The 12,744-nt window shown below is 40.0% G+C and overlaps 1 protein-coding gene across 1 annotated transcript; it reads right to left on the bottom strand.

Moving 5' to 3' along the window:
- Window positions 1-2,268: 2,268 nt before the first annotated feature.
- On the bottom strand, window positions 2,269-7,820 carry LOC139987179 (forkhead box protein D3-A). Its single transcript, XM_072003131.1, has one exon. The coding sequence runs from the start codon at window positions 6,750-6,752 to the stop codon at window positions 5,679-5,681; it is 1,074 nt and encodes a 357-aa protein (XP_071859232.1). The 5' UTR covers window positions 6,753-7,820; the 3' UTR covers window positions 2,269-5,678.
- Between the last annotated feature and the right edge of the window lie 4,924 nt (window positions 7,821-12,744).

The raw sequence follows: 12,744 nt of genomic DNA, 5'->3' as shown, positions 1-12,744 counted from the left end.
TAACTTAACATTAAAAATCTCTACAACTCTAGATCGATCGGCTGTGAATTTGTCCAAGTATAAAAGACTATCGAGTAAATCGTTTTGTACCCAAACGTCGACAATACGGTTTAGAATCGGTGTTTTCCTCGGCTCTATCGATCTTTCCCTTCTTTTAACTGACACAGATCGAACGGAATCTATGAAATCTCGTGAAATGTCTGCTCCTCTGCTCCCAGAATGCTTAACCCTCTATAACACCGAGACACTCGGATCTTGCGTACTCGTACACTTGTGTTTTCGAATTTCTATTCTATTTATCATTCTGCTATAACATGTAAAAGATCCGTTTCAATGTTTCAGATTCTTCACCTAGATTCTCAAACGTCATAGCTATCATCCTTCACCTATAATACGAGCTACCTACAATTCCATGTATTTTTGCGTGAAATGATTTTAGAGAAGCTCTTCTGCCTATTCTCTCTGCAATGGTAAAACGAATTTCCACGAAATGTAATTCGTTTTTCCATATGTATTTGGACTTAGTCGTTCTCTAGCCAAAGTTATATTTACACCATATCAACCTGTTAATCGAATCGTCTCTTAATTAGAAATTCTTATAATTATGCCAATCATGTCTTCTATATGTTATTACTTCTGTAACAATATAGAAAATCAATTGAAATTTGGTCGGTCTCAGTCCTCGCAAATATACACATGACATAATTTGCTTCTAAAACGATACGTAGATGGATAAAGCACGTTTGAACGTAGAAATTACTATGTCGAAGGAATTGGCAATCTTGACGAATCCACTCGTCTTCCCCGATTCAGGGGTTAGTTAAATTATATTATCAATTTGTGTCGTTGATTTTCCAAAATTTCTTCCAGTATTACCAGCCTTCGAGATGAAGAATACAATAGAGAATGACGGCGTTTTATTTGATGAAAACGAACATTTCATACGCTACTTCCAAATTTTCTAATCGAAATCAGAAATCAATTAAGAATTTGTCAATCTGGTAAGAAAACATGTCAGTTATAGAGGGCTAATGCATTGTCAATGGAACACGTTCTCGATCAGACATTTTTCCAGCATCGATGTGAAGAATTTTATGCTGCGAATGTGTCAGATTAAAAAGAATTTTAATCTAGCGCTCGAACAAATTTAGAAGCAACATTTCTCCTGACAAAGAAAATCTGTGAATAGAATAATGAAGCGTAATTTATCACAAATTACGCAGATAATTTTCAATATATACCGGTAGAAACTATTTCACATTTCGAAAATATTTGAAGATCGACTTTTCTCTATCTTGCGTTGTTTGACCATTTTTTGGATGTCGATGTGTCGGAGATTTATTTTTCCCGCTATTAGAACAATGATTTTCGTTATCACGACGTGCATCGTTCGCACGACTTGAAAACACGCACGAAACGGCTGTGTAATCAGATCTGCATAAACGAGAACGATAACGAAAATAAGGAGCCTTGAAACGAATAGAAAACGAACGAGCGTCTCGTTGTTGCTTCTGGTTTAACGCGTCACGTGCCATGCGGGTCACACGTATTCCATTTTCATTCACCGGAGAAGAGTATTCTACGGGGTTTGATCTTGAAATGAAACGCAGAAAAGCAGGTGAAGATACGAAGCATACCGATAAAGTAATATCTTTGTTATTCGACGAGTACTTTGAATATTCTTCTTGAATATCTGTGAGTGTATTTACGATATTCTGTATTTATAATTGAATGATTTTGAGTATTTTTAAATATTATTCTTCGAAGGTTTTCAGCGCTTCCTAACACTATTTTTTCGTATCATTGAACATTATCATTGAATATAACTGTTAAGTATTTCTGTATATTCTTGGATATCCATTTTTCAACGTTTTCAAATAGTATTTTTTATTTGATACTCTTGAATAACTTTGAATATTATTCTTGAATAACTTTGAATATTATTCTTGAATACTTTTGCAATGCTTGCAAAATATCGTTTGCTATTGTATTCCTGAAAACCTTCATAGAATAATCTTCGATAGAATGTTTAGATCTCTTTGAGCGATTTTGAATACCATTCTTAGATGCCATGAAGTATCTTGCAATACTTTTGAATTCTTTTCAATATTATTCCCCATTATATTATCTTCGATATTACATTAAATATCAAGTTTTTCAATTTACTCCTTAAAATTAATTAATTAAACTATAGAATTTTCAAACTTTTTAATTACAAATTATCTATTCTCCACGGCACGGGACGCGTTAATAAAAGCAAACTAGCAATTTGTACATATCGTTCGATACTTTTATTCGTTAGAATATTTGTAAGCAATTGTAAGAACCAAACCATAGCGTCGTTCGATAAAAATCCAGTTGGTATTTAATTAACGAAATTCCTAAACATACTTAACCTGCTTTTCGATCAACGAAATATAAATACGACCGGATTCGTTGCACAAACGTTACGCTGCGCTGTTACGTTCTCCTGCAATAATTCTTATCTGACAATCATCATCGTACACGTTCGAGGAAAATTCACTAGCGGCTGGTATGTACACGCGTAGGTAGACCAACACATACGTAATCGTCATGGATGCGTATCTTTGCAGGGATTAATTGTAAATTATTCCATTCTCTTTTTCCGTGGATCCCTGTACATGCGTCTTATGCACGTTTAAAAACGCTCGAAAACAGACTGAAACACGCTGTTTCTGTATTAAAAATCATCGACGAATTTTCGTCGAACTGTCGTTTCGCATTTCTTTTTTTTTGCTCCTATTATTTGCGCGTAATTATCTTCTTTTGAAAATCTTTTATGGAAAATCTTTCATCGAACAGCGAACGAGAAAAATTTCCGAAGAAATATTCTCTTCACTGTGTGTCATTGCGAAATTAAAATCTCTATTTGAGGAATTGAAACGGCAAATGACGCTGGTACCAACAAAGGATCTAAGTCGATTTTTCTATTAAGAGGAAATATAAATTTCACGTAGAATAAGAGGAGGAAAGTTATCAGTATTAAAATAATTTATTGTAGCTTCTAGAGCTGTGATCGTAAATCAATCGTTTTTAAAAGATAGAAGAATGGCGTGTAATACAAATAAAATGTAACTAATGAAAAACAATTCCTTATACGCAATTTATTCTTTTTCTAAATCTATTAAATTGATAAACGCTGAAAGTCTATAGTGTTCATAGGTGTGATAAATTGTGCAAATGGTAAAATTAATAGAAGCGAATATTTTTTTTATTAAAAATATAACGTCTACGAGTCATTTACGATTTCAACCCCTCAATTATAATTTCCTACAGCATAAAGTATTCTTTGTGTAACTTGTTTCTTAGTACAGCGAATAGAAAAGAATTTCGGTTGAGAATTGTGCGAATTACACTTGTGATATTGGCAATTTGATTTGTTTATTAATTTCCCAATAGATTGCGTAGTGGTACTTTCGGAAACATGTTTCTTAAGTGATAATCAATTTTGCACTGTATCTAGCAACTTTCTGGCGTTAATATATGGAAATTGGAAAGTTCACTTCGCCGAAGTCTTCGATTTTCCTTCGATTTCCTTCGTCTGTATCTTCGATTTTATATAAATAATTAATTCCTTGGAATAAACATTTGTACAGTAGCATTTAATTTCTAAAGAAATTTTCAAGGATTCGGACCATTATGATCTTACATCAACGTTTGCTTCATACACTGCTCGGAAAAAAGAGTCAATTATAAAAGAGAAAAACAAAGATTTCGTAACGCAACGTTTAATCTCGTGAAACCGCTAAAAACCTCATCAAACGATGAAGCAGCTCTCAAAATATCGCCAATCTTCTAATTGTTAGGTTGCTGTGCAATAAATGGCAAATAAATGGATTGAAATGTGTCTGTGTTCATTACGTAACTATGGCAATGATTATTGTTCCTCTATCGCGATGAGGATTACATTTCCTAGAATAGCATGCCACTATGTTCGTGTATCTTTAAATAAAAAATTACCGGTGCAAGTCTTTCACAATAAGAATAATATTGAGATAATTCCAATATGAACAATGGTATCCATTCCTGTGCGTTAGAAATAATTCCACAGAATCCAATCGAATTAAAATCTAACATCTTATTATTTTTTTATCTATTCTTCGAATTTATTGCCACGTATTCCTATATTTTTGAGCTTTTCGAAAATCTTCGTCGCAAAATTTTGCTTCCAGACAATCTACATTTTTCAAAGCGCTACGATGTTTTCTACAATATAAACGAGGCAGTAAATTACTAAAAACAAATTTGCATGTAATTGACAACGAATTCTTCTTAGTCGGATAAACAAAGATAACCAATACAGACACGAATCGACCACTAATTTCCCAATCTAATGTTTCGAACAGTGTATCAAGTCGATTAGTCCAAAGTTTCTCCGCGTAAATCGTTTGTTAATAAACCAGAGAAACGAAAGGATTGTGTTTCAAAGCTCGCGTTACTCGCACGCCGGTTAAAGATGTGCAGTTTCGTAAGACAATAAAACTCGATAAGGCTGGATCTTTGCGAATCGTTGCACGCGTTTTCGCTATCAAAACCTCCCGTATCGAGGATCGAACACGAGAATCAAAGGTACACGTATATGTTTCGTAGTACGGAACGCGAGCATCCCCTATATGTGTGTGTATTTCTTTTTATTTTTTTCGTACAGCGCTATGTACACTAAAACGTCTACTTGACCGAAAACCCGGCCCGAGCTTTATATTAAATCCGATGAAGAGAACTGACCTCCCCTCTCTATCGCTCTCTGCCACCCTCTCCTACCCTTTCACTCGCGCATTCTCTCTTTTTCTCTCACACTCGCGCAAACAATAGAAAGCTGAGCAAAGATTTGTTCGAGGATGTGCGTGTGCATGTGTCTGTCGTGTGCATACGTGTGTATACGTGTGTACGTGTGTATATTTACAGTGCCGAGATATTAATCTATCGTTTAAGAAGCCTCCGGCTAAGAATAGAGCACGGAGGAAAGAAAAAATATGTGAAAATAAATGGGGTTGAAACAGAGAGGATGGAAAATTATGAAGTTCGATTCGCGAGGAATCGATTGTTCGTGACGACGCCGTACAGTCGCTAAGAATCGTTTCGACACGACCAAAGGGGATCTTTTCTCGTACTTAAACCACTACACTATTGCACTACACCTTTTTACAATTATTTCGACTCGTTCTTTCGTCCGTTCGTTCTTCTCTCTCTCTCTCTCTCTCTCTCTCTTTCTCTCATTCTTTTTTTCTTGTCTTTTTTTACACAAGTACTTGTCGAAGTTGAAATCTTTGGTTCCGTCGCTTCTCTTCCTTTGGTATCTAGCTATTTTATCACTCTCCATAGTACGTATCACTATTCTTCCATATACTTTTGATTTCTGATAATAACGCGGAAGTGAAAAGTTCTTTGCTTCTCCAATGCTCTTTTCTATAAATTTTCCTCTTCCCTTCCATTCGCCTTTACAGTCTGTAACCGCTTCTTCATCACCCAAAATCCATCACGAATGTCGAAAACATTCTCCACGATCTCTCCTTCCCTGTCCACTGAAGTTCCCTTGGAAAACTGCAATCTTCTCCGAAAACCGGAATCTCCAAGAAAAATTGAGAATTTAACTGAGATCCGGCCAATGCAGAGTGCCAGTCAGAAAGAATGTCGAAAAACTCGATCAAACAAATCCTCTAAACGAGAGGAGAGAAAGCCGACGCCTGACTCCTGATCTCCCTATGCTCCGACGGGCTGAGATCCAACAGCCCGCCACAATTCTGATCGTTTGCCGCCTGTTTACCGATCAGAGCGTCAATACTGAAGTTCCTCTTCTTGTCAGCCGGCGGATGGCTGCTCGGTATCGTGGTGGTCCTCGTTGGCGCGGGATCGATTTGTCTGATCGGTGGAGCCGTGATCGGAACCGGTTTGTACAGTGGTGGAGGCGGTTCCAGGAAGCCGCCAAGCTTCAGAGCTTCCAAGGTCGACGGGGAGAAGTCAAGCAGGGGAAGACCGGGTGGCGGAGACAGATACGCGGCGCTTGGATAGGTCAGAGCACCGGGATGACCACCGCCGCCGCCAGGGCAAGGTCCTCGATCGCCGCAAATGGCGAAGGTCGCCATAATCGCCCTGTCTCGGAGTACATAATGCGGCGGAGGCCTCTTGTACCTCTTTCTGCGACGCAAGAAGCTCCCATTGTCGAACATGTCCTCGGCCAATGGGTCTAGGGTCCAGTAATTCCCTTTTCCAGGATTTCCTGGCTCACGTGGTATCTTAATGAAACAATCGTTCAGGGACAAATTGTGTCTGATAGAGTTTTGCCAGGCTGGGAACTTGTCGTGGTAATAAGGGAACCGTGACATGATGAACTCGCAGATTCCACTCAATGTCAGTTTCTTTTGTGGCGACTGAAGAATCGCCATTGTAATGAGAGCTATATAAGAATAAGGTGGCTTGATCAAAGACGAGGACATTTTGTCGTTGTTATAGGACGATGCTTGGCCGGACGAGTTGTTCTTTTGTTGACTGTTGGCCGACATCATCGAATAGTTCTTTTTGCTGCGACTTCCACCACGGTTTCTGGAGGACGCGGTGGTCTGCGGGACTGGAGAACTCGGGATGATTGGGCTGGACGATGACTGGGACGGTGACAGGTCGTTTTTGTCCAGACTCACCGGGTCCACGATCATGCTGCTGCTGTCAGAGTCGCGGTCGCTGTCCGCGCAGCCGTCGCACGACAGGTTCGACATCATCATCCCACGCGGTTCCATCGTGATCGCTTCATGGGCACATTTAAGCCTATTTTTTTCTGTCTTTCTTTTTGAAACTTTAGTTTCTCTGGTTCTTTGGAAGTAGGTGAAGATACTCTTTGTTGTTCGTGTTCATGGTGTTCTTGTCTTATTTCACCGACGAGGGTTCGCTTTCGTGAATATTTGTACGCGCTAATGTGTACTTCCTGCACTCTCTTGAAATATTCTTTCGTTTGTTCTACTTAAATTTTTTAACGAGGTATAAATGTAGGTTGTCCGTCGAAGTTCAAAAGCACTGAACGAAATCGCGCGAGCATTTCTCTTTCGACATGTTTTCGCGAGGCAACTGTCACACACACGAGCTCCGTACGAATTGTTATCTTACGCTAATAGTTTGTTTCCACAACGATAACGAGCATTTTTCTTTTTACTCTTCTTCTCCGTGTCACCCACTCACTCTATCTCAAGGATGACGGCTGCTAGTGACGCACTCCACTTTATTGCTAACGATCTTGCGATATTCGCTAATCATCACGATTGCCCCTCATGCCCCCTCATCGAGCACGCTTCGATTTTCCCTAAAATACTACGATCTCCCTAATCTATCAGTTTCCAACAACAAGTCACTTCTCCCTTGTTCGATGTAACCAATCTCTCCTTACAGAATCACTCTCGGTCCAAATCCGACACGACGAAAAAAGAAAATGAAAATAAATCACAAAGAAAGTGGAAAACAACAACGATTCTTCCAACTGTTCGAATAAATTTCAATCGTCAATTGCCGGAGGACACCAGTAGCCGCACTAGGTGTCGATTATCTAGAGAGTCCATGAGCGAGCGTTTCTACGCGATAGATCACGTTTGACGAGGTTAGGTGTACGAAATGCGGTCGAAGCTTATGATGCGCGGTTGCGAGTGTGCCAGCGCCGTGTAGGACCGTCTACGAGGCGAAATCGTAGGTCGAATTGATTCGAAGTGACTGCTTTGGTCCTACATGGGCGGACCAATGGGCGGGCATTTCAACCTCTCGTAAAAAGGGGATGAAGGGGTGGCGGTAGTGCTCCGGCTCTACCACCCCTCCAACGGCCGGTATTCCGGCGGATCCGGCGCGCTCCCTCCACATCCTCCTTCAGGAGAGAAGAGGAATCGTTGTCGTCACCACGAACGAGGAGAAACCCCCGGAGGGGACGTCGGAGTTAGGAAAATAGCGGGATAGATAAAGGGACTTTCGAGGCGGACCTGGAGGGGTAGAGAGAGGGCGAAATTGTAACACTCCGGGGGCTGCTTTGCTTTGAGCGGCACGGCAAAAGGACCAGGCGTTACGTACTAATAGAACCTGCCTGTACAGATTCCCCCTCCCCCCATCTCACTCTCTCACTCTCTCTCTTTCTCTCTCTAGAGGTATCGATACCCGTTTTCAAATGTTCTCGCTCACCTGCAACTTCCGCAGTGTAGACGTGTTGCCTTTGGTTCTTATGCACGAGGGTTATGGGGTGAATGTCTGGCAAAGGATTTGGATATTTTGTCGGTAAGTTCGAGGAAGGGTGAAATGCTTTTTGAAATTTTGTAGAGGCTTGATTTAAGTAGATCATGAGACAGGTTCGATTGATGTGACAGCGTAGAAGTAAGCGCTTTAGAATATTTTGTTGGTAGAGTTTGGATGTGAATCAGGAATTGAAAATATTTCGTTAGTGAGATTGAGAAACGAACGGATTTGTTTTTAGTAAATTCTGCAAAGGTTCCATGGGAAGTATCTTGACATATGCAACATCGGTATGGTGTTACAACGGCGGAGAGATTTCGAATATTTTATCGGTGGAATTCAAGTAAAGATAAAAGTTATTCTTTTTTTAGAGAATTTCGTTGGAATTAGTATGAAATAATGTTTGAAGTAATAGAGCGATAATGTAGGACTTTGGAATAATTTATTAATGGAATTAAGAGATAAATGGTAGTTAGTTTTGGAGGATGGAGATTATATAGAGGCATAGCCGACGTAAAATTTGAAACAGGATTAGTGCAATATTATAAAGAGCTTTGGATCATTTCGATGGTGAAACTCAGAAAAGGATGGAAATATGGTGTTAATTAGCTTGAAATAACGTTTCAAATAGTATCGACAACAATCGTAAATGAGACAAAGTGAGATTCGTAACTCTAATTAGCATCTAAATGGAAATTATTCTTTTTCAAGAGTTTTGTAAAAAGGAGGACCCAATTAGTATTTGAAATTAGTATTAACACTATTATACAGTATTTCAGTAACTTCTTTGTTACCAATGCTATAAAACTTTGACTGAAGCAGTGTCTAAAATAATAACGTAGTACTACGAAACTAATTCCTTTGTGCAATACAACGCGATCTACGAGTCACATAGCTCCTCATAAATACTACAATACTACCACATACAACGTAAAAATCACAATACCCTATGAATTTCTCGCCCGATCAATAAAACCTGAAAACCTCGCCAACTATCACAAATCGGGAATAAAAGAAAGAAATTCTTCAGACGCGTCGTTTCCACAAAATCGAACGATAGCGAGCCTAATAGGAGTAGCCGTGCAGGTCGCGAGATCCCGGCTAGGTTCTTGGATTTGCAGCCTCGAAATGGAGAACGATGGGATCCGTAGTATCGCCAACAGAGCGAGCCGAGCTGCACGCATCACGAGTTAACTTCCCTCAGGCAGCTCAAATAGAATCTGTATTACGCCGCGGTGGTACATAGAGAGAGGAACGAAGACGGGACACGAAACAGATCACGAGAGACAGAGACGAGGATCGAGTAAGTGAGACAGAGGAACACGATGATAGACACGAAACACGATAAAGGTGAGAAAGAGAGGAAGGGACCGAAGAGAAGGTGAACAGAAGAGAGAACGATGAATCTATTGGTGGAACGAAGAGAGTGAAAGGGAGTCGAAATGGGGTGAGACAGAGAGACATGGAGAACGATATAGACAGATGCGTATCTACCTGAGCGCACTATCGGTTCACAGAGCCGAGCAGAGAGCGAATATTGTGTTTACCCATACGCACGGCTTTGCGATGCAAATAATCTGGTATTATTGCACTTACTCCACGTACCAGCGAGGTTCTTCCGTGACTGGCACAGCTTCAACCCTTCTTTCCTTTCTGCATCCCTTGGCCGAGTATTTATTTGCACGATGCACGCACCCGTATATACCTATTCGTTGTATCGAAATCTATCCTGTTATTACTGCTTTTTCTAAGAGTCGCGTATTATTTACAACGATCGTTTTTAGCCGCATCGATCAAGGAACATGGATATCCTACGCTCGCTTCTTGCACAACGGGGTTTTTGGTGGTTTCTCGAGTGATTCTCTTTGGATGATCGTGGTTATTGAAACGACGTTTTCTTGGATTATTTCGGTGAAGCGGTAGGTACGGTAGAGTAGGCTGTTTACGGTTTACGAAACAGAAATTGGAATTATTTCGAAGGGAACCGTAAGTGTATTAAGGAAGTTCGTGTTTTATGGGAAAGGAATTTTTGAAATATAATAAGGTTGAGTTTCTTAGGCGATCGTATTCTAATGTTGTAATCTTGGGTTTTCATTTATTCATATTACGTGTTTTATCGTTGTATGGTAGGTAAGAATGCGCTGTTTCGTATAGTACTATGTATTTTACAATTATATTTTGCAGCACAAGAGGCTCATAGCGAATGATATTCTAATTTACGAATATTAAACGAAATTAACGAAACCTCTGATAAAATTAAAAGGTTTTTAATGAAACTGAGTGAATGGAATTCCTAGTACTTTCTAACGCTTTCTTCATATTCCGCAAGAATATATGAAGCATCGAGTAATAAGTAGAAAGGAGTAGTATATTTTCAGGCACGTCTTATAGAATTAACACAGTTTCTTCACCTTTAAAACCATTTCCAAGTACAAACCGAGTACAGAAAATTATGTATGAAGGTACTTGATGATTTCAAAGAATGATTTATAGCTAGGAGACTAACCCAATATAGTGACGTTTGACTTCAGAAAATAACGAGTCATCGATGAGCAATAAACGAAAGTGATTAAACGTAGCACATCGTGCCCAGTTAATTAATTTAAGCTTATCAAATATCGTAAAATATATTCGAATATACAATTTTCCAATAAACACCTAGCACCAGTATGGTATATCTGTATTTAGACCTAATTAATTGGTAGACTGCATCTCTCACAATACAATTAAGACCACGGTAGGAAATTATTTTATCTACCAGGTAACATATATTAATAATACTTTAAATATTTTATATATTGTTTCATATTGTGTGTACTTTGTGCAATTTTGCACTTACAAATTTTCTACAAACGCATAAAAATCCATAGTCTATTACTTAACACGTATCGTAATACCTAAAACGGTGTGCCGATACTTTTCCCAGCCACTGTATATATCTTCGTGTACCTCCGTTTGTTTATCGTGCAGCAACATTCCTTCGACTGCTCGTTCAAGGAGAAACATATCGAAGTCACAAGGAAGAGGAAGATCCCTCTTCCTTTTCACTGTCGCCTGCCGTGTCTTTCGCTGATTCAGCGATTACCACATTAATCTCAAGTTCTGGGTAGGTTAGGTTAGGTCGATGGACAGAGGAACAGACGGCGGGCATACCCGACCATAGAAACCCTTAGGCGTTTCGCCATTCACTTCGCGACGGATTGCGGATTCCACGAGTTCCACTATTCGATTCGATTGCTTCTTATCCATGGACTCTCTCACCACGCGTATTTACCTCTCCTGATTTCTTCCCTCTCGATCTTCTTCCGGTAAATCTGTCGAGGGTGTCCCTTCAACTTATTGCACGCTTTGCCTCCTGCCTCTTTTCTTGCTCATACACTATGCTCAGTACGAGCAGAAAAAAGGCTGCCTGATTAAATGATTTCGTTGGTTAACCCTTCGAATGTCAACAGCGTCCGTGAAGATTTTTTTCTTCGAATTAAGTCTCTGATTTTTCATCCAATTTTTTATATACAATCTTCGAGATTCCTCTGGGCGATAGATTTATAGCGTACCGTCTTTGTCCCTTTTCGATTTTTAAAGCTTTATCGTACTTGATATAATGTTTCGCAAATTTCGTAAATTGTTTTGCAGTTACGTTTGATACATTTATTGCGAATGTTTCTTGTTGAAGAATGTGAAGTAAGGAGTCGAAATTATTGACAATTCTAGCTGCAGAGCTTTCACGACTGTCTATAGCCCAAAGAAAATAATTACTAATCATCTAATCGGAATATAGAAATCTAAAGTATACAAAACATTCGTACTTGACAAAGCAACCATCGGATCCTGAAACCTATCGCAACCAACTTCAAACCGACATCAATCTCCTCAAACCTCGACGACACAGGATATCCGAATGCCTATCAACGTCCAATGTCTTTCAAAATTTGCGAGATTACGTAGATGCGCGTAAGAGATAATCGACGTGTAGGACGCGTGTTATGATCGATCTCGCAAAAGAATCGCGAGTGGAGGAAGCTCGAAAGGGCCGAAGGATCCGTCAGAGACCACCGAGCAAGAAGGAAGAAACGAAGGAACGCGGAGTGAAAGGAAAAGGAACGGTGAAAGGGGATGAGCAGGGCGAGCAGCCAGGGCGGAGTCAGTGAAACGAGACCGATGAAAGTGTTTATGGGCAAAAAAAAGGGACTGGCTGCGTTGGATGACTCGTCGACTTTCGACGAAAAGCCGGCAAGATTATGCCGCCATCTTGGATGTTGGTAAATATCTCGTGGCACAAGAGGCTGTCGAGTAAGGGATCCAGCATGGGCGGAGAAGTAAGCTGCTACTACTACTAGCAGAGAAGGGAAGACTACTGGCTTCGACGCTACGGTAGTTGCGCTGTAATCGTTGTGCACCGAAGACGAAGGAGAGACGATCAAGGCAAGAAAGTGAGAAATCGAGTCGAAGGCGAGGGAAAGACGAAGAGAAGAAGTGGAAGAAGCGAATAAGGAGGAAGAGGAGAAAAAGAAAGAACGGTGGAAGGGGGAC

The sequence above is a fragment of the Bombus fervidus genome, chromosome 5, assembly GCF_041682495.2.
Source record: "Bombus fervidus isolate BK054 chromosome 5, iyBomFerv1, whole genome shotgun sequence".
Classification (NCBI taxonomy): Eukaryota; Metazoa; Arthropoda; class Insecta; order Hymenoptera; family Apidae; genus Bombus; species Bombus fervidus.
The sequence above is the reverse complement of the archived record's forward strand: the minus strand, read 5'-3'. Positions and strand labels throughout refer to the sequence as shown.

What these genes read in the sequence shown, in the direction of transcription:
- LOC139987179 (XM_072003131.1), bottom strand. Translation starts at nt 6,752, where the DNA reads ATGGAACCGCGTGGGATGATGATGTCGAACCTGTCGTGCGACGGCTGC.